This window comes from Delphinus delphis, chromosome 10 (genome assembly GCF_949987515.2).
Source record: "Delphinus delphis chromosome 10, mDelDel1.2, whole genome shotgun sequence".
Classification (NCBI taxonomy): domain Eukaryota; kingdom Metazoa; phylum Chordata; class Mammalia; order Artiodactyla; family Delphinidae; genus Delphinus; species Delphinus delphis.
In genome coordinates, this window is record NC_082692.2 from 95,942,219 (window position 1) to 95,968,677 (window position 26,459).

The 26,459-nt window shown below is 48.2% G+C and overlaps 2 protein-coding genes across 8 annotated transcripts in view; one reads left to right on the forward strand and one right to left on the reverse strand.

The window, feature by feature from the left end:
• Positions 1 to 26,459, reverse strand: part of SSUH2 (ssu-2 homolog) — a 66,128-nt gene that overhangs the window by 33,373 nt on the left and 6,296 nt on the right. For 2 of the 6 annotated variants that reach the window (XM_060022956.1, XM_060022952.1), the window contains exons 1-3: positions 13,427 to 13,542; positions 1,630 to 1,724; positions 1,172 to 1,349 (exon numbers count right to left, since the gene is read on the reverse strand). Coding sequence is in view for 3 of the 6 variants with exons in the window: in XM_060022952.1 (XP_059878935.1) it covers positions 1,172 to 1,254 (83 nt within the window). In the remaining 3 variants the exon portion in view is untranslated. Of the gene's footprint in view, positions 1 to 1,171; positions 1,350 to 1,629; positions 1,725 to 13,426; positions 13,613 to 26,459 lie in introns of those variants that run through there. The other 4 variants (XM_060022953.1, XM_060022955.1, XM_060022958.1 and 1 more) reach the window with 4 other exon arrangements.
• The window catches only part of CAV3 (caveolin 3), a 28,907-nt gene continuing 27,219 nt past the window's right edge, over positions 24,772 to 26,459 (forward strand). For both annotated transcript variants that reach the window (XR_009520908.1, XM_060022962.1), the window contains exon 1: positions 24,772 to 25,728. The gene's annotated coding sequence lies outside the window, so the exon portion shown is untranslated. The remainder of the gene's footprint in view (positions 25,729 to 26,459) is intronic.

Genomic DNA, 26,459 nt, shown 5'->3' on the forward strand with positions numbered 1-26,459 from the left:
CGAATGAATGAATAAATAAAGGAATGAATGAATGAATACACAGTCAATATTATTACGCAGTAACTTCATCATCCCATTGTTCTGGGCTCTGAGAAGATTTCTCAGATGAGTCTGTTTCATCTATGGAGCAATAGCAAGACAAGGAAAGGAAAGACGACTAGTAATTTTAAAATATCAGTTTGTATGACTTTCTAGACTATGACACTTTGAAAAACAGAGGACCCTGGTCTCACAGTGCCTCGTTACAAGGACAGCAGGAGGAAATTCACTGTGACCCTGAGGCTTCAATGCGCAACTAAGGATGTTTCCCCAGAAGCTGGGAATGAGGAAAGCTCTGTCCCCACGGGGTCGGAACACAGACGGGTGACAGCTCGAGAGCCATCCCATGGCTACAACTCCAAAGGACATTTCTCACGGAGCTCTTTAGCAGGTCCAAGCAGATACGCCACCTGGGTGCTTCATATTCCACCAGCCAGAACCGGCTTCTGCGGCCTGGTTGCCATATGCTCTCTGGGCTAGAACCTGGGGGAGGTTTTCACCCCTGCCTCCTGGCAGGCAAGGAGGACAGAGTGGTGTGTTCCCAGCAGAAGTCCCAGAATCTAATCTCATAGCACAAGGCTGCTGCTGCCAGCAGTTCCCTCCCTTCCTCCTTCCTTCCCACCTATCCAATCCATCTGTCTCCACGACCAATTTGGAATTTTTAAAGGCCAATCTATTTGGTCACTTACATTTTCAAACACAAATTCAATTTGCCCTGTGAGGCGCCGCCAGCGTCCCAGGCCTCAGGACAGCTCCTCCCCCAGCCCGTGTGACCACAGAAGGGGCTTCCACCGTCAAGGCTCCAGGTCCCGCCTGCACCTCCCTGCACGGCCCTGGGTAACAGCTTGGGGGTGGGGGGCGGTGGTCGTCATCGTTGGGGGTGAACACGTGTTGGCATCTCAGAAATCCTCTGGTCCTACCTCCCCACTGTACATGTGGGAAAACTGAGACCAAGAGAAGGGAAGGGACTTGCCCAGGGTCACGTGGCAGGGAGAAGCAAGCCAGTGACCAGGATTTCTTCCACGACAGATACGCCTCGCAATTCGCCCTGTGGTCCCCCAGACATGAAGTGGCTTCTGCAGGCCATGCGGGGAGCTGGGAGCAGGGTGAGGCGCTGGAATCAGGTAGGTACCTTCCACTCATCATCAGTAACAAGCTCCGACCCTCACAGAGACCTTGGCAGGTGCTGGAGCCATTAAGTAACAGCAGACACATCCAGCTGCCTCCCGCAAAGCCGAAAGTGGCAGAAATGATTTCTCCTCCACCCCCTGATGTTGGGCTCCCATCTTAAGTCAGCTGGAGACACAGTCCTGAGGAAGGACAGACGTGCGGCCACGACTCTAATCTAATTGCCTTCCTCCCCAGGCCAGTCCCTCCCTCCTTGGCCTCTTCTGGCCCCATTGCTCCACCATGCCCCCCACCCCACGCCCACCCCCCAGCCACACACACTGGAAACCTCTAGCTTTCCTCATCTCCTGCCTCTCTTCGCCCCCGACGCCTCCTGCCCATCTCTCCTGCCCCATCTCGGCCGCACCTTCCTCATCCTGGCCGTCACCACCCCTCCTCCCTGGGGCCTGGGCCCCCGCTCACCTGCTCTGCAGCGCCAGCCCAGGAGCCCGTCTAAACCATGCGCATGTGCTCCGCGGTGACCCCAAGGGTGGAGGTAACCGGTCCACCGCCAGATTCTGGAAGGGAAACCGAGTGATCAGACGACCCTGAGTAGTTTAGGGTCTGGAGAATGCGACACAAGACTCTTCCCTTTTCTTGCTGAGTCACCCAACCAGCCCACCTCAGCCCCTTCTCCCTGGTCTCCTCCCCAGCCCCGCACCACTACCTCCCTGACACCCGGCGGTCTCAGGTGCTCTGGGAAGGGCTAGGCAACCTTCTGGATCTGGAATGTAAATGACTTCACCGGCTCTACATTCCTCCAAATAAAACCACCACAAGGCCAGCAAACCTTTGCGTCACTAGTAGCGGCCGCGTTCCATAGCATAAGCTCCACGCTTGTAGCATCTCCCAAGACTCTGTCTTTTTCTCCTATTGATGGGAGTCCCTCTCCCCGAAAGGAAGGATGGGAGAAAGGGGGGAAAGAGGGGGAAGGATTAGAAGTTCCTTTCTGCCACACTTCAGTCTGAATACGTTTCCGGCTTCAAATCTTCTATGGCTCCATGTCACCCACAGAATAGAGTCCAAATTTTCAGTCTGGCTCCCAAGAGCTCTCCCAGCTTTATCCCTCACACTTTGCCCGGACCCCCTCACGCCCTGAGTTCTCGGGCACGTTACACTCCTACATGCCCCCAGCAGCCAAGTCAGTCACAACACCAAGACTTTGTGCATGCAGATCCTTCCATTCCTAACGTTCTCCTCCTCCACTCTCTGCCTGTCAAACACCTGCTCATCCTCCAAGGACCATCTCAGATGCCCCCTCCTCCAGGAAGTCACCCTGATTTCCATGGGCAGAACCAACTGTTCTATCCTCTGTGTCTCCACAGGGCCATTATTTATGGATAGGAGCATGTGACTGCCTCCCTGACACCCCGGGACATCTCCCTGAGGGTGTGTGTGTGGGGTGCCAAACTGGGTATCACTTCCAGAATGGCCATCCTGAGTCTCGTCCATGGCGCCTTGCTTCCAAACATCAAACCTGACTTAGAGAAAGAATCCACAAAGAAAATTCAGGACAACAGCCACAGGAATGGACAAGGCTGAACACATTTGTGGGTCTAAATTGAGAACCACAAATGGAGATTTAGGGCCATACAATTCAAAACCTGGACCCCTGGAGGGGTTCAGCCTTAATCACAGACCCCAGAGCAGGAAGGGGGAACTTCAGATATCATCTGCTCCAAACTTCTCACTTATTTGCCCCTTTTATTTACCTTCCCTATCTATCTATCTATCTATCTATAAAGGAAATACCCTGATGCTGTGGAAAAAAATCAAACCTACAAAAGATTAAAAGTTAAAAATTAATAGACCCGCCCCACACATGAAAAAATGCTCAACACCACTAATCATCAGGGAAAAGCAAACCAAAACCACAAAGAGATATCACTTCACACCTGTCAGAATGGCCATTATTAAAAAGACAATAAATAACAAGCATTGGCGAGGATGTGGGGAAAAAGAAACCCTTGTGCACTGTTGGTAGGAATGGAAATAGGTGCAGTCACTGTGGAAAATGGTACGGAGATTGCTCAAAATATGAAAAATAGAACCACCATATGATCCAGCAATTCCATCCCTGGGCATTTATCCAAAGAAAATGAAAACATTAATTAGAAAAGATATATGCACTCTACGTTCATGTCAGCATTTTATACAATAGCTCAGATATGGAAGCAACCTAAGTGTCCACTGATAGATGAATGGATAAAGAAGACGTGGTAAACATATACAATGGAATATTACTCAGCCATAAAAGAGAATAAAACCTTGGCATTTGCAGCAACATGGATGGACCTAGAGGGTATTACACTAAGTGAAATACGTCAGACAGAGAAAGACAGATACTGTATTCTTTCACTTATATGTAGAATCTAAAAAACAAAAGAAATGAGCAAACATAACAAAACAGAAACAATTATAGATACAGAGAACAAACAGGTGGTTGCCAGAGGAGAGGTAGTTGAAATAGGTGAGGAAGATTAAGAGGTACAAACTTCCGGCTGCAAAATAAATGAGTCACACGAGTCACGGTATGAAATGTACAGTGAGGGGAACATAGTCAATTACTAAGTAATGTCTGTAATATCCTAACTAGACTTATGGTGGTGATCATTTTGAAATGTATAAGAAAAAAATCACATGTTGTGTAACAGGAACTAACATAGTGTTGTAAGTCGATTATACCTGAAAAACAAACAAGCAAACTCATAGAGGAAGAGATCAGATTTGTGGTTACCACAGGCAGGGGAAGGGCGGAGGGGGAGCTGGATGAAGGTGATCAAAAGATACGAACTCCCAGTGATAAGTACTAGGGATGTAATGTACGACATGATAAATACAATTACCACTGCTGTATGTTAAATATGAAAGCGGTTAAGAGAGTGTTAAGAATCCCATGAGTTCTCATCAAAAAAATTTTTTTCTTTAATTCTGTATTTGTATGAGATGATGTATGTTCACTATGCTTATTATAATAATCATTTCACGGTGTAAGTAAGTCAAATCATTATTCTGTACACCTTAAACAGTGCTGTATGTCAATTATATCTCAACAAAACTGGAAGAAAAACAAAGAAAAAATTAATGGTCCCCACCTCCAATGTCCATATATAATTTATATATAGATCTGCATATAAATGTACGTGACCTTAGAGCTTTTATTATATTTTTACTAAATGAGATACTATCAATATTGCTCAGCACCTTTTATTAAAAACAAAATATATCATGGATCTCCTTCTGGGTCAGCACACATAGTTTTACCCTGTTCACTTTTTTACTGTTGTAGCAAATTTTACATTTATGTACACTTACCAGGGTTAAGTCCAGGCACCGGGCTTGATACCAATAACAGAGAAATGACTGAAATATTGTTCATGAGTCTTTTGCTTTTATTGTTAATCATTTTTAGTTGGGCAGGTTTTTTTCTTGCTGTTTTATTGAAATAGAACATGCGCCATAATAATGCACAAATTTAAAACACACAGCTCAGTGAATTTTCACAAAGTAAAGGCACCCACGTGATCAACCGTCCGTTCAAGGACAGAATGTGACCAGATCCCAAAGCCCTCTCGCGCCTCTTTTTGGTAACCACTCCCCTGACTTGTAACACCAAAGCTCAGTTGGCCTGTTATTGAACTTTACACACTTGAATTTATACGATAGGGACTTAGCGCTGGTCATCTCAGGCTGCCGTCACACTAGCCTGGTGGCTTACACAACAGACATTTATCTCCCACAGTTCTGGAGGCTGGCAGTCCGAGATGCGGGTGCCAGCATGGTGGGCTCTGGTGAGGACTCTCTCCCTGGTGTGCAGACATCTCCGCTGTATATTCACATGGTGGAGAGAGAAGGGGGGCAAGCTCTCTGGTCTCATCTTTCAAGGGCACTAATCCCATCACGGGAGCTCTAACCTCATGACCTCATTGAATACTAATCACCTCCTCAAGGCCCCACCTCCAAATACCATCACATGAGCATGGCTGGTGCTTCCATGAACGGATCTGGGCCTCTTTTGCGTCTGGCTTTTTAAAAATTAATTATTTATTTATTTGGCTGCATCCGGTCTTAGTTGTGGCGCTCGGTATCTTCGTTGCCGTGCAGGGGCTTCTCTCTAGCTGTGTTGTGCTAGAACACCCGAGCTTAGTTATCCCGCGGCATGTGGGATCTTAGTTCCCCGACCAGGGATAGAACCCGTGTCCCCTGCATTGGAAAGCGGATTCTCAACCACTGGACCACCAGGGAAGTCCGTGTCTGGCTTCTTTTACACAACATTATACTTGTAAGAATTATCGCTGGTATCTCAGCCCCATCCATTTTTAACATTTCATTGCATCCCGTTGTAGGGATGTACTGTGATGTATTCAACCATTCTCCTCTTGATGGACTCCCAAACTGTTTCCTATTTTTTTTTTTTTTGCGGTACGCGGGCCTCTCACTGTTGTGGCCTCTCCCGTTGCGGAGCACAGGTTCCAGACGCGCAGGCTCAGCGGCCATGGCTCACGGGCCCAGCCGCTCTGCAGCATGTGGGATCTTCCCGGACCGGGGCACAAACTCGTGTCCCCTGCATGGGCAGGCGGACTCTCAACCACTGCGCCACCAGGGAAGCCCTGTTTCCTATTTTTTGCAATTATGAAAAGCATTGTGATTTTTTAAAAATCCTTATACATACGCCTGCACTGGCGTGTTTCCACATGTTAAATGATTAGAAATAGAACTGTTGTAACTACCTCATTTCACACACAGATGCCGGGACTCAGGGGGAAAACGTGAACACCTCAATGTTTCAGTGGGTGACCCCCCCAGGTTCACTGTGGGTGACCTCTCCAAGGTCACACTGAGTGAGTAGTCTGTCCAAGGTCACAGTGAGTGGTGTCCCCAAGGTCACAGTGAGGGAACGGCAGAGGCAGGGCTCGCAGCACACTTCCCTAACCTCCCATGCCTGCCCCATGGACTCCACACAGTCTCCGTGGACTTCATTTCATTGAAAATATTCACTTGGAATTATTTATGCACACAACTTCTTGGAATCCCAAACATGCCTCAGGCCAGTTTCCTGACTGACACTAGAGCTGACAGCGCAGAGAGAAAACACTGCTGTTCCTTTATTAAAAGCAAATCAGGCAGCCGAACAGTACAGCCTCTTAACCATTTTGCGTTTGTCCGACTTAATGCCTGACAGGATCTAAAGCAAAAGACTTGGATCTCTGGTTAATGGTAGGGGTTGAGGAGACAAACAGACATAGATGGAGATTCTGAAAGTTCACTGTGTTCCTTTGCAAGGTCAGGACATTGGGGATTTTTCAGATTTCTCCACTGTTTTTCCTTCGCCTCGCACCACTGTGGAGTAAGAGAAATTGAATTTCCAAGGGATATTTTTCTAACTAAACATAAACCTGTGCCACTATAAAAACAGGGTTGTTGGTTTTTGTTTCTTATTTTAATAATAATTTATGTCCCATTTCAGCAATGGTCAAGGGAATAAGACTTTAAGAGAGAGAGAGAGAAAGACTGGATTAGTGCAAATCTCAAACCAAGCACACAACTCAGAAGGCTTCATATTCAGACTCAGAACTGAGAAGCTCACATCTCTGGCAACACACACCCTCACCCCTTCTCATCTGCTACAGCTCATTTCCCATCAACAAGTCTAATGGGAAAGGGAACAAAAGGTCCGGCCCAGGACAAATGTTAGTTAGTATTTATTCCAACAACACCTGGGAAACCTCTTGGAACTCACTGCCACCATCCCTGTCCTGAGTCCCAGGGTCCCTCTGTTCAGGCAGCAGGGCTCTGCTGCTCAAGAGAGAAGGCATCTTCCCTCCATTCACTGGGAAGACACCATTCCAAAGCTTCCAAGGAAAACGAACTGGTTCCGGGAGCTGTGGAATGGTGCACGCAGACCAAGGTGGTAGGGAGTCTCCTGTGGAAAATACGGGGAATCAGGGGATGCAAAGAGCCGGCCCCATGGTGACCTTGCCATCCTCCGCCTCCTTGCAAGAGCAAAAGCAAGTAGGTGAGCCAAAGTTTGGATCTGAACTTTAAATGTGACCCCAGCAGGTTCTGTCCTCCTGCTCTGGGCTTCAGTTTCTCTGCTTGTGAGGTCAGGCTTAGCTAGTTCAGGCAAAGGGGACCTCCAGAAACTGCCCCCTCTCTCCCTAAAAATGTATTATACAGACCAGGGGTAGGAGAGAAATAAAAAAGACTGATCAAGCTGAAGTTTGATGCAGAGGGTCTTTGGGACCATTCTGGCAAAAAGCCTGCTTGCGGATGGATCATTTCAACTCCCAGGCTCTCAGCTCCCCTGGACCAGCCACAGGCAGCCACTGCCTGGGACTCAGGGATGGAGAAACAGCTTCTCCACAAACAGTGATCACGCCCCCACCATGTCCCTGCCTGTGAGGAACGAATGTGATAGAAAGGAGTGGGGGCCAGGTGCCTCACATGCATCAGCTCACTGAGTCCTCACTACACCCTAGTGAGGTGGGAACTACCATTATCCCCATTTTAGAGATAAGGAAACTGAGGCACAGGGAGAGAACTGACTTGATCAAGTCCTGCCGGTGGGAAGTGGCAGAGTATGACTCGAATATGGGTTTCTCTGACTCTCACAACCTTCTCATTCTTAGGATTTACCATCCTGTTTTATCTTTTTATAAATTTATTTATTATTTTTGGCTGTGTTGGGTCTTCATTGCTGCGTAGGCTTTCTCTAGTTGCGGGGAGCGGGGTCTACTCTTCATCGCGTTGCGCAGGCTTCTCGTTGCAGTGCCTTCTCTTGTTGCGGAGCACGGGCTCTAGGCACGCAGGCTCAGTAGTTGTGGCTCACGGGCTTAGCTGCTCCGCGGCATGTGGGATCTTTCCGGACCAGGGCTCGAACCCATGTCCCCTGCATTGGCAGGCGGATTCTTAACCACTGCGCCACCAGGGAAGCCCCACCATCCTGTTTTACAATTGCTTCCCTCATTACCAAGATCCTTTGGTACAGGCTAATGTCTCCCCACATCTCTAACACTGCACTCAGTAAGTATTTATTGAATGGGTGCATGGATAGATGGGTGGATGAGTGGGTGGTGAGTGGGCTACATGGGTGGACAGATGGATGGATGGGTGGATGGGTGGGTAGATGGATGGATGGATAGATGGGTGGACAGCTAGGTGGGTGGATGGGTGGGTGGGTGGATGGATGGATGGATGGATGGGTGGGTAGATGCATGGATGGGTGGATGGATGGGTGGGTAGATGGGTGGATGATGGGTGGATGGGTGGATGGATAAATGCATGGATGGGTGGGTGGGTGGATGGATGATGGTTGGATGGGTGGGTGGACAGATGAATACTTGACTCTGGTGCAGTAAGAAATCACTGAAAGTTGGAGGGCAGGGGAGTGATGTAAAGTGACATGTGACATAAAGAAGCACAAGATTCAGCTTCTACCCTCAAGCAGCCTTTAATCGAGTTGGGAAGACATGGCATGGACACTTGAAATGTCTCTTAACACTGAGAGGCCACTTTCACTGAGGTGCTCTATACTTACAGACAGTGGATGTGACAGGAGATCAGATGGGAGGGACCCCATACTGCTCTGGGTAGGGATGAAATCAGAGGAGGCTGCCTGGAGGAGGAGGGGCTGAAGCTGGGCACTGAAGGATGAGAAGAATTAGATGGATGGGGAGGACGAGGGAACAAGGGAAGACTCCAAAGACCAGGCTGCTACAGATGTCTGTATGCTGGCAGACCATCCAGCTACATCCTACCAGGAGGTGGGTCAAGAAGGGAGGGAGCAAGGGGAAGGGAAAGAGGGAGGGAAGAAAAGAAAAAGAGAGGGAAAGAGAGAGAGGGAGAGAGAAAAGGTTATGAGGAAGGGAAAAAGAGAAGAGGGAGGGAGAAAGAAAGGCAAGACTTCTCTAGGGTAACCCAGAGGATTCAGCTCTGCAGGTTTCTGACCCCAGGCCACCCCTCCCACAACTCGAGCTCATTGGAGATTCAGGCATGGTGACTTGCTCACCCTCGCGTGTGCAGGGGTTCTGGGCCGACATCAACATGCTGCCGGCACTAGCTAAATCTCTGTCCATCCACCCTGCTTTCACGGCCCTCCGCGGCCAGGAGCACAAGCATTAGTTTCTCTGTAAAAACTCCCAGGCACGAAGGAGCCACTAACGTGAGGTCTGGGTCAAGGGAAGACCAGGACAAAGGCCAGCTCCCCGGCTCCTTCCCATCCTCGTCCCCTGAAGTGTGGACCGGCAGTGAGGGAGGCAAGAGGGGCACCCGGCATGCAGCCGGCCGCCTGGGGCCAAACAGCTTCCTAGCTGATTAACCCTGGGCAAGTGACTTAATCTCTCTGAGCCTTGGTTTCCACATCTTGAAAAATGGGGCTATTCCTCATAGAAGTATGACAGGATACCTCTATGATATTACAAGATAAGACATGCCGCGTGTAAAGCAGTCGGCACAGTGCCTGAGACCCAGAAGAATCTAAGTGGAAGACGTTGCTATTTGCAGTAGTATTGCTTTTATTCATATTAGATTAGGGGATGAAACTAAAGCCTATTGCTTCTTGCCTGATGCCTTCAGAAACCCTCTGAGTGAGAATCCTGGTCTCCTAGTTCCGGCTGAGAGAAGGTTGGGGTGGGCCACTCTGGGACCTTCTGGGACACCTGGCCTCCCTGCCAGGGAAACTGGTCCCCAAGGGGCCCAGTGGTTTGCTTCCCACTGACGCCTACAGGAGACCAGCCAGCCTGCGCTGGCGACTGTCTCGGGCTGCCAGGCTGGGTGGGGCTGGCTCGAGGCCTGTGTGATGCATTCTTGGACCCCCCAAGGTAAAAATAGTTTTGCTTTGTTAGACTGGGTGGTTACACACTCTCTGGCCTGACGGCCTGGCAGCCTGCCTGCTGGAAAGGCAAATGCCAGACTATTTCAGGCTGTATAAACAAGCCCCCAGAGAACGGTAATAACAGCCCACTAGCTCATTCTTTCAGGCCAGAAAAAAAAAGGAAAAGAAAGCTCTATGGCTGCATGATTCCTCCTTCTGTTACCCACAATCACAGCAGCCAAAACCACTACAGACAATGCACATGACCTTCAAAGCCATGTTCCCCAAACAAAATGAAACACAAAAAGGTAGCAGCAGGAATCATCATCTTCATCATCTTCCAGCAATTTCTACACACAAAGCACTACAATAGGAATGTTGCTTTCATTCCATCATCCTTTCACGGCAGCCCTGGGGGGTACCTATTACAAGCCCCATTTTCTAGAAAAGAAAAAGGAGGCTCAGAGAGGTGAAGCAACTTGTGGAAGGTCACACAGTGAATAATCAGCGAGGCTGGATTCAGGTCTGCCTGACTTGGAAATCTATGCTCCTTCCTTCAGCCTGACTTTCATTGGTTTTCTGTGTTTTAAGTAAGAAACTCCACTGAGACATTTTCAAAGGCTTTCTGGCGCCTTCGAGATAAATTCCAAACTCCTTAGTGTGGCCTTCAAGGCCCCATGAAGTCTGGCCCCTCCTACTTAGCAGCATTTGTGTTCCCCCCCAACTCATATGTTGAAATCTGAAGCCCCAATGTGATAGTGATAGGAGGTGGAGCCTTCGGAAAATGATTAGGTCACGAAGGTGGAGCCCCCCTGATGGGATCAGCGTCCCATTAGGAGACACCAGAAAGTATCCTATTCCTAGTGAGGACACAGCTAGGAAGAGGGCCTCACCAGACACCAGATCGGCCGGTGCCTTGATCTTGGACTTCCCAGCTTCCAGAACTGTGAGAAATAAATGTTAGTTGTTTAAGCCACCCAGTCTGTGGTATTCTGTCATAGCAGGCTGAGCTAAGACACAGTCCTTCACTGCCCAGCTCCAGCCCACCTCCTCCAGGCAGCCTTCTCTGATTTCTCCCAGCCCAGAGCAGGGTGAGCCTCTTCCTGTCTGACCGCCTATCATAGCTGCTGTGTGTGTACTGGGCACCTCTACAGAGGTGGTCTTTGGGGGTTAGAGATGTCACATGTCCAAGTCCTGTATTCCCAGGTGGACTGGGAGCTGTTGTAAGGCAGAGGTTGCATCTGTGCTTCTGTTCCCATCACTCCCCTGTCCCAAAACTTCAATGGCATAGGGCTTTATATTCACCCCTCTGTCCATGCATCATCCAGCCATACATTTATCCATTCACTCAACAAATATCTATTGTGTGCAGTGTGAGAGAAACGGAAATCAACTAGACACCTACAGTCAGAGGGGAGAGTGGGGGTAAGGAGGTAAGGGAAATGCAGCCTATCAAGGCCACGGAAGGGGAAGCACAGGGGTCCTGGGAGACTTTCCAGGGATGGGTTACCTGAGTGGACTTTACAGGAAGAATGGAGATTGACTAGGTGAGACTAGGAGACCATTCTCGGGCAGGCCTCACGACAGTCCCTCCAGGGTATGACCAGAAGTCCTCATCCCTGTCAGCCACTATATCAGTCACGTCCCAGCAGGGAAGACAGGCTCACTCGAGGGGGACAGTTAACCACACAGGGGCAGATGGGGGAACCACGTGGTCGGTGCGGTCACCTGGCTAGTTGTCATGGAGCAGTTACCACCCGCTAGGCCTGAAAGGGTGAAGACGAGGAGAGTCTAGAGAAATCCAGGAGCAGACAGGTGGATAGAGGCCCCAGGAGAAGAACAGTGACTTATGCCAAGAAGATCCGTACCAACCTCACTCTCCTTTCACCTCCTGATCTCCCACTGGAAGCTCACATCGGCCAACCCGGCTAGAGCAAGGGAACTGGCCTGCCTCCCAAGGCACACAGCAGGGTGGAGAAGGGCAGAGGCTGACTCCAGAAGGGCAGAGGAAGCTGTCCAGCCCAGCCGGCCAAGCATCCCTGATGGCTGTCCCCTGAACCCACCTTGGCCTTCACACCTCCATCCCTTTGCTCACTCTGTCCCCTCTGCCTGGAACGCCCTTGCCCAGCTTCCAAGCCCATCAAATCCTCTGCCTTCTTCAAGCCACACTCACAGCCTGTATCCTCTGAAAGTCTTTTCCTTTCCTACTCAGAAAGCATCCATTTTTCAGTGCTTGTATTATTCTCTCAGGGGTCTTTTTCCCTCCACCCCCTGTAAGGGCAGGGGCTGCAGCTGATTTGTCTGTAAAACCCTGAATCTTTGCCTCCTCTAAGTCATGAGCCTAGAATCTCTCAAGAACTGTGAAAGGCCTGAGATTTGCCCTACTTGCCAGCTCACAGGTTAGCCTGCCAGTTTCGCGGATGCTGGCAAAAGACAGGAGACTCCTGGATCAGAGACAAAGAACTGTATCACTCACAGCAATAGCGGTAGCTGGACAATAAGTCTTTTTGCCCCAGTTTCCTGAGCCCCAATTCCCACAGGACCACATAAAGAGAACGATGTAACTCCTGTACACGTGGTGGGTTACATTATAGGAGAACAACGCTGAGCTAAGGGAACCCAAATATTTTATAGTGGGCAGTAAGCTCTCTGTTCCAGAGGAAGACTCTCTCTCTTCTCGCAAGGATGTCTGCTATACAAACATCCTGGTAAAGGTGGTCCAGAATAAAGAACAGACAGGGAAGCACCAGACATGGGGAAACACCAGAGTCCATTGGAGAATCATCCCCCAACAGAACCTGAGACGTACCCACTGACTGTGATACGCCTGCCCTTGGTCTCACTCTGCCTTCCTGAGAGCAAACATCAGGACTGAGTATCCATCAGAGCCCTGACCTGGTCCTTTCTAGGGATCCCTTCCAGTGGACGCCAGGACTCGCAGTGATATTACCAAGAGAAACTGGGAAGGAGTTGGTGGGTAATAAGGAAGCTTACTGGTTCCCCCAAACCCATGGGACCCTCAGGCATGCATGGGGGTGGGGAAGAGAGGCAGGATCAAGGAGAAGCACGAGAGCAGGCTGGGTCCAGTCCTGCCTCTTACCAGCTGGTGCCTATGCAAGTCCCAGAATTCCCTTCTGGGCCTCCTCTTTCCCATCTGTAAGAGGGGAACAATAATAGGAACTAGTTCACTGGGTGGTTAGAAGGATGAAATGACTTCGTTCCTGTGAAGTACTTAGGCCAGCACATAGTAAGTACTATATGTCTCAGCAAAACAGAAAGAAGGAAAGAAGCCCAGAAAAGCAGAAGCAGGAGAAGGCTGGGCACAGGGACCAGACTGCCTGGCTCTGCTCTGGAACAGGAAGCAGAATCACAGCTGTGATGTGAAAGGTAAAGAACGTGATTACCCACCGACCCTCTTCCCCAGGCTCTGACCGGCACTCAGGTGGATGTAATTTCCAACATCACTGAATCTGGTCTCCATCCGCATCTTCACTCGCAGATGGGACGTGATGTGACAACATGTGATAACACCCATGTGGCGTCCACGAGGACAGATGGATCCAGGCTCCATTGCTTGGGACAAATTACTACCCACTGGAAAACAGAAATGAATAAATCATGTTGGAATCTTCCAACACAAAATAAGTACTGTGCTACTATTCCTATTCTCATTCAGAAATTGATTTGCTCCCTTCAGCAGCCAAGCTATGGACCAAATCATTGGAAGATCATAATGGCATGAAAGAAAACAGCCACTAGCGCAAACACAGTATGCTAACGAACATGCCAGGCCCTGAGCCGGGGCTTTGCAGTGCATCTCCTATCTGACATTTCCCAAGGACCCCAGGGACGGCCATGATCATCATTTGACAGATCAGAAAGCTAAAGCTCATGGAGGTGAAATAACTTGAACTCAAGTTCTAAGCTCAGATGTAAACCCAGGCCTCCCGGCAGGGCCACACTATTACACTGCTACAAGGAGCCATGGGAAGCACCGCTCCCCGCACTTTTGACGTACAGAGGAGCAGCGGTCTGCAGAATAGCAATGCCACATGCTGAGTCGGAGAAAGCGCCTGCAACCAAAACGCATAACTCTGGGTCCAAACTTCTGTCCCCCTGCTCCCATTCTTTGCTCTCTGATAGCTTCATCGGTAATTTATGAGAAACAAACACAAAACAACATAAAATGCAGAGAAAATTACGAAGGTGGGGATGGAGCAGGAAAACCACAGCAGTGTGGCCGCAAGGGCCATTTCCAATTCGGTCAAGTCCAAGAATTCCGCGGTCAATTAGAGCAGTGATGTCCACCAGGGGGCGCTATGACTCTGAACTGATTAGAGGCTCAATGCAAAGTCACAGGGATGCCCTCGCCTTAACAAGGGTTTCCCAAGGAGTACCGCTGGAGATAACACGACGTAACTGTAAAAGGCACACAGATGAACTCGTAAAAATTCTTAATAATTATGTATCTTCTAAGAACATTTCGTTTTCTTCTAAACGCACTTGGCAAAGGAGGGATTTGCTTTCTGCCTGCGTATCAATATTTTCCTTGATTAGAAAGTGAGCGGGGCTTCCCTGGTGGCGCAGTGGTTGAGAGTCCGCCTGCCAATGCAGGGGACACGGGTTCGTGCCCCGGTCCGGGAAGATCCCACGTACCGCGGAGCGGCTGGGCCTGTGAGCCATGGCCGCTGAGCCTGCGCGTCCAGAGCCTGTGCTCCGCCACGGGAGACGCCACAACAGTGAGAGGCCCGCGTACCGCAAAAAAAAAAACAAAAAAAACTGCTACCCCAGAAAGCACTCCCAGGTCTGCGTTTCTATAAGGTGAGAGAGATGGAGAGCCCATGTGGGTTGTTTTGCAGCTCCTGAAAAATGAACCTAGGCAGAGGGGCGTGAGGCATGTTACATCTTCTAAGAGCCTCACATTTTTCTCGGCAATTTTGGGTCATGGAATGCTTGTCCATCGGGAGCAGGCCGCCATGTTGCACAATTCCAGGGGCACGATTCCCATCACGGTCTTCATGAACTAAGGGTCCCCCTCCCCCTGCAGTTGTGGATAGCACAGCCATATTTGGGGGCCCTGATTATAAGTATTCATTCATCCAACCACTCATTCATTAAACAATATTTCTGAGCACCTACTTTTTGCCAGATGCTATGGTCAGCCCTGCTTTTAAAACAACATAGAGCCAAAAGCGCCAAGTGCCAGGGGCAGGAGCATGGAGAAGGGGGGAAACAGTTCTGAATGGGGTTAATGCAACCCATTTTGAGAAACCAAACATTCCCATTTCATGGATGAGGAAACTGAGATCTTCAGAAGCAATTTGCACATTAAGGATGACACACCTAGAAAACAGCAGAGCTGGACTATAGCCCATTTGTCCCAGCTCCTCCCCATGCTGTGGCCTCCATCCCAGGTTGCCCCCCAGTTGGCCACTGATTCTCACAATGTCTCTAACCTGCAGGAAGGAGCCAAGATCATCGCTCCCATTTCACAGAAGAGCAAACTAAGTCATCCAGAAGACAACCTAGACAGGTTATCAAGATCAACATCCATCCAACTCTGAAACATTTCTCAAGAAAGACACCTCCACCAGTCCTCTCCCCACTCCTCGGATTTTCTGCTCCATGTTCAACTGCGGGAATTCTTCTGTGTCAACGCTCTGGACCATTTATTGTCAAAAAGGTGAGACGCTGACTGCAAGCACTTCAGTTTGGGTGCATTTCAGTTGCCACAACAGGAAGAGGAAAAAAAGAAGAAAGAAAGAAAGAGGAACAAGAAAAAGGCATTGGAGGGGAGGGAAGATGATGAAGATGAAGGAAAGGGGGTGAAGGGGGGGAGAAGAAAGGAGAAGCAAGGGAGGGGGAGGAAGCGGGAGGGAGGGTGTTCCGCTAACAAGGACCACGGTCGTCTATCAATTCCCCATCCTAAGGATCCAGAACTGCCAGAGACGCTGTGTCCATCAGCACCGTCTGTTCACACAGGAGGGTTTTCACTCTGCAGTTTCCATCCTTCAAGCCTTGGCCTGAAATCGAAGTTCAATGCGGCTTTCACAACATTCCCCAGTTAAGGGAAAAGCCACTCTGACTTAGAGACAAATCTTAGCTAAGAAAACAAAAAAAGAATCTTACTATCAAAGCATGTCAGAGTAGGGCAAGATCACAGAGATCCCTACCGGAGCCCTCTCAGCTTCCAATCCATATGCCCTTTCCATTACACAACCCCCCGAAAAACAAACCCAAAACCACCTGGTTCCTTTAACGGCACTTGAAATCTCTAAACAGATTAAATATCATTACTAAAAACAAAACAAGGCTATGGCGATTGTAGATCAAAACTATTTTTCCCTGCAAGGGAAACAGAGTCTTTATTTTATTCACATGCTATCAATCTGCTTGCCTGCTCCAGCTTTTCTCTCTTGGGTCAAAAGTGGCAACTAAGACTTCACCAAGATCCTTTTCAACATCCAGGCTGTTGCATGCCATTTTTTATGTTGACAAAAATGGGAAACAACATACACCAATTGCTGACTTGTTTCCAGAAAATGAGAGAGAAAATTTCCCCCACCACACAAAATCTTTAAAGTCAATTTGATGTACGTTGTCTTGGCCACTAAGTGTCAAGCCTGAGTTCTAATAACACCTCTGGGAGCCCTGGTAAAGACTGAATGCTTTTGAGAATGGGGCTCCTTATAGAGTTTCGAATGTGCTCTTCAACCACAGTATCAGAAAAGAAGTGTAGAGTTGGTCCTTCATATCTGCAAAACAACCACGGATCAAAAAATTTTTTTTTATTTCCAGAAAGTTCCAAAAAGCAAAACTTGAATATGTCACACACTGGCAACTAAATTGTAGCATTTTAAGTTGCATTCGGTATTATAACTAATCTAGAGACGATTTAAAAGATGATTTATGGGAGGATGTGCACAGGTTATATGCAAATACTATGCCATTTTATATAAGGGACTTGAGCATCGGTAGATTTTGGTATCGGCCAGGGATCCTGGAACAAATGCCTTGTAGATATCAAGGGACAACTGTATAAACTGAATTCACCCTGCAGACACATTCCATGAAATGTTTTCTTTTTCCTTAAAAGCAAGAACGTCACCAAATTTAAACACTAAGAAGAAAATTTTACCACCAATATACCTGCAGACAAATTTTGGCTATAATTTCTTGACATACGAAATACTAAGAAATGAGGTGGATGTTTATTTCCTAAAGTTTCACAGATCAAAGTATTCAGAGCTTCAAGTACGCCAAGTATCTAAGGTGGGGCTCCCAAGAAGCAGACCCTCGGTGAGGAGGCAGGGCCAAGGGGTTTATTAACGAGAAGCTGTCATGGGGTGAGGAAATCAGGACAGGAAAAGGGGCTATTCAAGCAGGACCTGACCTTGGCCTGGTCCCTTAGGGACCTCTAGAAGATATTACACTTCAGAATTTGTCCCCCTGGCCACCTCCCACAATGAGAGAGCTGGACTTTTATACCCAGCCCTGCAGTCACCCAGCCCCTACGGCCACCCCAGGGGCTATAAATCCCTAGGAGGCACTTCTGCTCTGTGCCTGCGGGCAGAGGGCCCCCGCAGCCCGAGGGTGGTTCTGGAGGAAAACAGCAGGTGTGAGCGAAAGAAGGAAGCATGCAGAAGCTGTGAACCCGTGAATGTTGTGAACCCCTAAAAGAGACCCGGGGCCCCAGGCGAAGCACTGAGAGTGTCCGCTCTACCGAGCTATGTGGCAGGTGAACACTTTGGGAAGTTTGAAGACATTTCCCTGGTTATTCCAAAAACAGAGCGACTGTGACCATTCATTCCAACCAGGTTAATTTCCCTTTGGCAATAAACGAACCTCAGTGTTCTGGGATCAGAACTCAAATCTTCACACAGAAAGGTAAGTGATGACCTGATGCTCTAACACATTCTCTTTTACCAACTGGCTACCTGGACAGCCAGAAGGAGCTGCCCTCACAGAGTTTTCCACTCCCATGCTTGGCTGGGTTTAGACATCCTAAAATACGACTCTTCCCTTGGATTTTTGTCCCAAATGCTGGTCTTGAACCTAGCACTGCTGAAAGAGCATCAGCAGGCGCCCAATTTTATTTATTTTTTTTAGCTAAGCTCATTACCTCAAAGAATTCTGACAATGCTTCAGAGAGAGCATCAATTTAAGGGGCTGTCTCCAGGGCTAAGGACCACAGAACTGCATGTGTAAGCAAGCAACGAGCACAGTTTCCCTTTATTGATGATGAATTAACCTGAAATTTGATTTTCTCAGCAAAGCCCTCTTTTCAGCCTTTGACTATAAAATCAGACACAACAATACTCTGGAATTTAGTCATAATTTTCTCTCCAAATGAAGTTTTGGCAACACTCAGGATTCATGGTTTTCATGATCCTCTTCAACAACATTAAGTTCTTGTCATTCTCTGTTTACATTTAAAAAAAACCATCACCGCCATCTATCTCATCATGAGAAAACATCAAACCCAAATTGAGGGATATTCTACAAAATACCTGACCAGTACCCTTCAACACTGTTAAGGTCGTAAAAGACCAGTAAAGACTGAGGAACGGTCACCCACTGGAGACCAAGGAGAGGTGAGAAGCAGATGTGGTGTGGAATCCTGGATGGGGGGTCCTGGGTCAGAACAAGGACGTTAGTGGGAAAACGGGGGGAATCTGAGTCACGTCTGTATTCTCCTCAGGAGCCTTGCACTAGTATTCTTAGTTTTCATAAATGTGCCATGTTAACATCGGGGGAGGCTGAGTGGTGGGTGTATCAGAGCTCTCGTTGCAACTCTCCCGTAAGTCTACAATTATTTCACCATTAAAAATTTTTAAAAGAAGAAAAAAGTAGAACATGGTATTGTAACAAGTCGAACCAAGTAAGAGGTAGAAAGAAAAACTTCGCCCTCCCCTCCCCACCTAGCCCACCCCTTGAAGTAACCAGTTTGCTATTAACTTTATGGTGACTTTCGCTCATAAGAATATACACACACACACACACACACACACACACACACACACGCATATATATAATGTATATCCATATATACATTTATTGAGGTTTTCCCTTTGCTTTTTATTTGTTTTTAGAAGTGGGTTGCTGGGGAACTCCCTGGTGGTGCAGTGTTTAGGACCTGGCGCTTTCACTGCCAGGGGCCTTGGGTTCAATCCCTGGTCAGGGAACTATGATCCTGCAAGCATGGTGCAGCCAAAAAAAAAAAAAAAAAAAGGGTTTGTTATGAACAGGTTAATACTTACTAATTTAACCTTTACAGAAATCTCTTTAAAAAGCTCCAAATGGACTTTCTGTTGTAGGATGTCCATCAAAGCACAAGGGAACCCCTCTTCACCCTGATTTATTTCGGGAGCTCTTACAGTCCCTGTTCAAAAACCTTCCCTCTATCTCTCCACCATATGCTCACCTCCAAGTTTCTAACCTGCGGTGATTTCCTTCCCTGTTTATTCATCTCACCACCATTGCCCCCTCCCCAGCCCAATAAACCACTTAATTTATGCCAGTCTTCCATGGCTATTCCCTTCTCTTCCCAAAGGAGCCAACTCCTGGCTCCTGCAAATGCCCCAGTCCACTCAGTGGCATGAGCTCCATCACCAGAGTCCAAAGCAAGCAGCAAAGGATCCTTGGAGGCGGCGGGGAAGCTGTGACTTTATCAATATCTTGGTCCTGCCACACTATATTTGACTCAAATGGTTTTCAAGTCAAGAGGGCTATACGGTGACATTGCTCAGTATTCTTAGACATAATCCAACCCGAAGAAATTATATCCCATTCTTTGCGATAAACATGGATCCGTAGTTGATACAAGCCTTAGAAATTTAGGGGAAAGGGGCATTTCCTGCCGTAGTCTGCAGGCAGCACCCCCAAGAGAAGAAGGGACGGAGGTAACAATGAGGAGAGGGCTGGCTGCACTTTGGGGGTGAAGAGTGGTGTCGGTGATGACCTGTGGGGGGCAGAGCGGTCCCAGGAATCCAGCTATCCTTGGGACCAATTCCTCTCAGTCTCCCTGTACACAGAGAGCCGCAGCCTGCGTTCCCGTCCCGCTGTTTAATGGAACCTAAAGGCAGATCCGTGCGCCCTTATTCTGATTTCTTTTGAGGTAGAAGTAGGGGGGATTCTAACTCCTGAGAGGATGTCATCAAAATAACTGTTTTTGATACTCTGTTGCAGCAACCACACACGCACACACAAAATTAGCTTTATCCGGCACCAATCAGCCCTGGCTCTGAATCTCAATCTTCCCACTTACTTGCTGAGCCTATTGTCCTCATATGTAAAAAGGGGGCTAATAATATTATCCACCTAACGTGGTTGCTGTGAGGGTTAAAGAGCTAATGTAGGTAAAGTACCTACACTAGAGAGTGGCATTTTAAAAAGCCTCCATCTTAAAAGGATAAATTACACAAACTATTTACTGAAATTCAATGGATAGACAGACAGACAGAAATAGGTAGATGGATCCGTATGGATTTGGCATTTAGAGATATTTTGGTGATCTGACAAGGTCATATATGTGAAAGTGCTCACCACCCAGTTCTGCTAGAAAAGCAAGCAGATACTACTGCACCGCAAAGCTTCCGCAGGGGCTAAGCAGCGGCTGTAGAAAGTGGCGGGTGGCGCTGGGCTTTTCTCAGGGGACACCTGGAGCAATTCTCCAAAGACAGAATACGGACTGGACGTCACTTCCCATTTCTAAACCACCCCAGTGAGAGCTTCTTTTCCTTAAGAAACCGAGACAGGGAAAAAATACATATTTTGAATAAATATTAGGGGAAATTACGTATTTTGAATAAGTAATCTGTCGCGCTCGGACTCATCCATTCAGTCTCCTTGAATTAGTGGGAACAGGTGAAATGACACAGATCCTACCAATGGTGAAACCCAGCCCAGGACTAAAAGGGAATTGCTGTGTGTTGAGTTCTGTCTTCCACCTGCTACTTGGATTATCTGAATTAATCCTCACAAGGACACTTGGAAGTAAGGACTATGATTATCCCCCTTTTTTAATGAGAAATGAGGCTCAGAAAGGTACAATGCATAGAAATTGCCCAACAAAGAGTGTTAGCACGTAGTTAATAGATATAATGACGACTATTTAACAAGGTGTCACCGCTACTTTGTGGCAGAGCCAAGCTATGTCGAACACACACGTTTGCCTCCTCAGGCCACGTGCTTCCCAAGACTTCGCAGAGTTTACCAGACCCCCTCCTTCCCTTCCCCCTACATTCATGTGACAAATCTTTTCTGAGCACCTACTGCGTCGCATTCCCTACACGCCTGATTATTTGCAGGGCTTTCTCAATTTGACACCTCCTTTGAGTCTCAATCTTGGAAGGTTAGCAGAGCAGAAACTGCTCTCCTCATTATACACGTGAGGAAACTGAAGCTTGGGAAGGTTCTGGGAGGTGCCCAGAATTCTTAGGTACTCACGTGCGCCCACACACACACATCCCAACCCCCTGAACCAAGGGTCAGTGATTTTTTTCTTTAATTTTAGAAATACTATGTATTGATTTACAAAATTGGAAAATCACCAAAGCTCTGATAAAGAAAAATTAAATTTCCAATAAACGTGCTCCTCAGAGAGAGCAGGTGTTGGCATTTTGGTGACTTCAAAAGTGGCAGGTTGGTGGATCAAAGGCCAAAGCCGAACGACCAACATTTTCATTTGGCCAAAACAGTATTTTAAAAAGCATAAATTAGTTGCTAACATTGAAAAATTAAAGGATTTCACAGAAATACCACCATTTCCAGCTTCTTTTTAAAAATCTGAAGAGCTAGCAATCGTTGGCTAGGAGCCTCTTTTCCAGAGGACATGTTCTACACAATTTGCCTCAGTCTCCACCACTCCCTATTGTTTTACACCTGCTCTGAGCCACTAGTTTCGGGGTTTTTTTGGCCTCACCACACGGCATGCAGGATCTTAGTTCCCCCACCAGGGATCAAACCCATGGCCCCTGCAGTGGCAGTGTGGAGTCTTAACCCCTGGACCACCAGGGAAGTCCCAAGCCACTAGTTTCTGTTAACCACAGGCTCCTGTAGTCATCAAAGTTATAATTACTGAGCACACCTTTCCTGCCCTTCATCTATGCAAATAATATTTTACATTTGAGATCACCCTATATTAACAATTTTTCACTTGCTTTTTCAGTTGACCATCAGCAGTTTCCCACATCATTAGAAATTCTCTAAATATTACCACGTTGTACAGTTTTCCATTATAAATATATGTGTCCCTTAATTTATGTCTGACTTTTTGCCGTTATAAATGTGATGATTTTTCAGAAGATATAAATTTGGATTTATTTTTAAACATGTGTGCGCATCGGATGATTGGACCATCTCCCGTTTCAAGTCTCCAATTCTGGGATTCATCATTTTGGTCCCCTTTCAACGCCACCCATGACCTATGACCTTGGAGACAGTGGTTACTGCTTCTGAATAACCCACCACTAAGTGTCAGGACTCAGTTCATGGCCTGAAGAGGTTCTCCATGGAGTGAAGGTATGTACTTGCCGGTGGATGTGAAAGGGGGAATCACCCGGGCCCAGTGCTGCGGGGAAGCCAGGGAGCCAGCGTGGGCCTCCAGGGCCGCCCAGTCCCCGTGCACCAGGCCTCCAGGAACACGGGCAGCCCTGCAAGGGCCCATCTCAGCTGCCGTTCCTTCCCCCGCTTGGAGCCACACTTTTACACTTACCCCCTATGGTGAAGTGTCACTTAATCTGGGAATTTCACCTTTCAGAATATGACTCAGAATACAGAAAAGAGCCAAAAGGGCCTTGGCAAAGTCAACGCCATTGTCATCACCGAGCATGTGCACCAAAGCCGCGCTCGCCGCCACGACTCATACTCGAGACAGAATTTTAACAAGGTTAGTTATCTGATAGCCCAGATCCAGAGGATTAGAAACAGTGACTTCAGAGGGGGCAGACACTAGAGGCAGCCGACAGCAACAAGAAGTGGCAGTTGAAAGTGAGGAAAGAAATGGAAAAGCTATGAAAAGCAGCCAAGAGCTTCAAACACCACAGCAATCTGGGGTCCAGGGATATTAGAAGCATCATCTGGAGGGAGACAGGGCAGAAAGGAACGTGGAAAGGGGTGAGGGCCACCGGCAAGCTCAATGCAGAGCACAAGTTCACTTAGCACAAGTCTGAGCAGGATCTCACTGCCCACGGCCTGAGGAGACACCATCAGCAGGACAGACAGAAGACCAGGGGCCGACCCCTAGGTCCCCAACCACTGGCTACGGCACCCTGACCCTCTCCCCACACTCAGGGTCCTGTGGGAGGTGCAAATGGCCTGGGGCAGCCCGAGAGGGAGAAGCATGTGGAAGAGAGAGATGACATCCCAACCAGATGACCCTGTGGTCTGGGGGTCAGAACTTCCGCAGAATCTGAACATGTCTCGGCCACGCTGAGCCAGCCACAAACCCTGGCTCTGCCCCCAGACATGGGCTTCACCCACAGCCTGATTTGGAGGAATTTCTTAACCCTCTAACCCCCATTCAGCTGTCAAGTGAAGATTTTCGTCCCTGTCCTACCTGTCTCGTGGGCCATCTCAATGGTTGAATTTGTTAAGATGTGAGAGAGCGTTAGAAGCTGTTACTGCCGTGTGTCCACCGCACAATGGTGGGGAGAGGACTGGAACCTGCTGGCTCCGGAGAGCGAGATCACGTTCCACACGGCACTTAGTCGCCCAGCCAGCCTGTGGATTAGCCGGGAAGTTAGCACAGTGACAAACGGATGTGAGAGAAGCTCTGTTCTAGAACAGACCAAAAGAAAAACTACAAAATATACACTCGATCAAATAGGAAGCCTGGAGTTATCATTTTTGCCAGGCACTTCTACGATAAAATATATTACTTTTGCACTTACGCATCTCTTCTGAGAGTTGTAATCTTTATCAACGTTGCAATGAGATTTTAACTTAGTTTATGTTCAACCCAATGGACCCCAGTGGAGTTACTTTTGCTTTAACACTAATGAGGGCTGCCCATGAATGCCATCCCCTCTCTGTTACGACGGGTCAACTGAGGACTGGATATGAAAACTGAGGTCCAAAGAGGTGAAGGGATTTGCCCACCAGGTGACTGGGTGACAAAGATGAGATTCAGACCCAAACTCTCTTTACTTCAAAGACTTTGTAAGCATGATGGAGGCCAGGGGCCTGAAGACTTGGGCAGTTTAACTGACACTGTCCAGCTAAAGGGAGGTGAAGATTGTACCTTCTTAATGAAGACCTAACTTTTTTGGGGAAAATACCCCGATGAGACATTTGGGGAGAAGAGGAGTCACATGAGGCCACGAGGGTAGAAAAAAGGGAGAATCAAACACCATTCCTTGGAATTACCCACGAACGTGCAGACAAGGAAGAAGGGGAAAGAGAAATGGAGATGAGATGGCTGAAAGTGGGACTCTAGAAATGTAGGACACACTCTGTACAGTGCTGCAGGGGGCCGCCCAGGGGCTCGCGCAGAGATGCCCACCACCCACTTCAAAGTCAGGATACAGGAATCCAAGCCCTCCCCTCTCCTCACTCCTTCCACATCTTCACAGGGGAACGCCTACCACATTCCCAAACTGCCGCGCGTGCACGGGATTTTGATTGGGAGAGAAATGTAAGAAGTTTTACTTCCAGGCACATGAAGTGCAAAATAGAGAAAGCAGGATGACCTATACATTAAAGTAGGAGCTCAGAACTGAAAGTCACCGTAAGAAGGAATCCCTCCTGGGAACTCACTAAGACTGAGGAGTTCAGGCTTCCACAGGGAATGATGGAGGTGGGGTTCCAAGTTAATATCACCTCCACGACAAGAGACGGGGTCCCCACCTGACACCGGGGCACAAGGCATTCTACAAAGAATGTGCTCGTCAACTCCCTGGATGATTTCAACATGCCGTAGAGGAAGCAAACACGTAAACCATCAAGTGAAATGGTCTCCCTAAGCATTGCGGACCCACACCAGCCTCACCAGTCAACATGACTCCTTTTCAATTCAGTCAACGACTAGAATGTCTATGCTCTATGAATCGCTCTGAAAATACTGATGTAAAAGTCATTATGCAAGAGGTAAGGCGGAGCCGACATTCAGCCAGTTTGCACTACGCTCCCGTTCCGATTGCTTTTCTTAACCTCTCTGAGGCCGAGTCACCTCCACTGTAAACTGGGGATCAGACATAGAAAGCAGCTTCCTAGGGTGATAGTGTGACTTCAGTGGGATAGTACATGGGACATCCTTCCAGCGGGAGCACCTGAGGACTTTGCTATCATCCACACTCCTGAGATGAGGGGCAGGGGACCAGAGAGGTCGTCAGTGGCCCTCTCAGGATGCACAGCTAGTAAACACGGGTAGGAGTCGCAGCCAGGCTACAGACTCCAAGTGCAGTGTTCCTTCTGCTCCAGCACAAGCTCAAAGAAGGAAGGAGGGGGCTTCCCTGGTGGCGCAGTGGTTCAGAGTCCGCCTGCCGATGCAGGGGACAGGGGTTCGTGCCCCTGCAGGAGGATCCCACATGCCGCGGAGCAGCTGGGCCCGTGAGCCATGGCCGCTGAGCCTGCGCATCCGGAGCCTGCCGTGGAAGAAGGAATTGACAAATTGCCAAGAGGCACAAGCCAGAGAGTGATCGTTCTGAAAGCTCCCCGCTAAGGGTTGTTGTTTGCCTGACTCCCCACGTTCCTTGACCAAACAGATAATGGTGAGTAGACAGAGCCGGCCTTGCCTGGGGCCCTCGGAACCAGGAAGGACGCCTTGGGGAGGCATGGAAGTGTCCCAACAGGTGGTGAAGGGGATCGGGCCCCCAGGGTCATTTCTTTGGCAGTGACCGATGGCGGCAGCGAAGCTCACTGTCAACTTGAGGCTGTGCTTGTTTGGCTCCTCTTCAGCTAAAGAGTTAGAAGAGCTGAGAGGCAAAGGGGAAAACAGGGCAAGGGAGACAGAAAGCCCAGCTGCACAGGTGGCACCCACCCTGAGACATCAGGCACCCAGAAACCCATTCTTGCCTAGACTGAACCTTAAGCCAGTTCATTTCACTGCAAATTAAACTTGCAGTATTCCAAGTCTCTGGCAACACCATGAATTTACCAAGCATCCTAAGTTAGAGGTACACAGAGGTACATGAGTATAGGTCGAGCCGGGGGGTCAATGTGAACCATCAATAAACAGACAGACCTATCAGAGAGTTAATATCTACATAAACAGCCGACACAAATCATTAAAATGTGAAGATGAATGGGAAGAAGGCATGCGGAGGAAATTTCCCAAGGAAAGAACAGAAATAATAAAATACCATAGAAAAAGTTGTTTGGTAACTGCATCACCAGTTACCAAAGAAATGTAAGTACAAACTATGATGTGTCACATGACATCTATTAAATTAGCAAAAATAAAGAATAACAGTAAAGCCCAATGATGGCAAGGTTGCAGGAA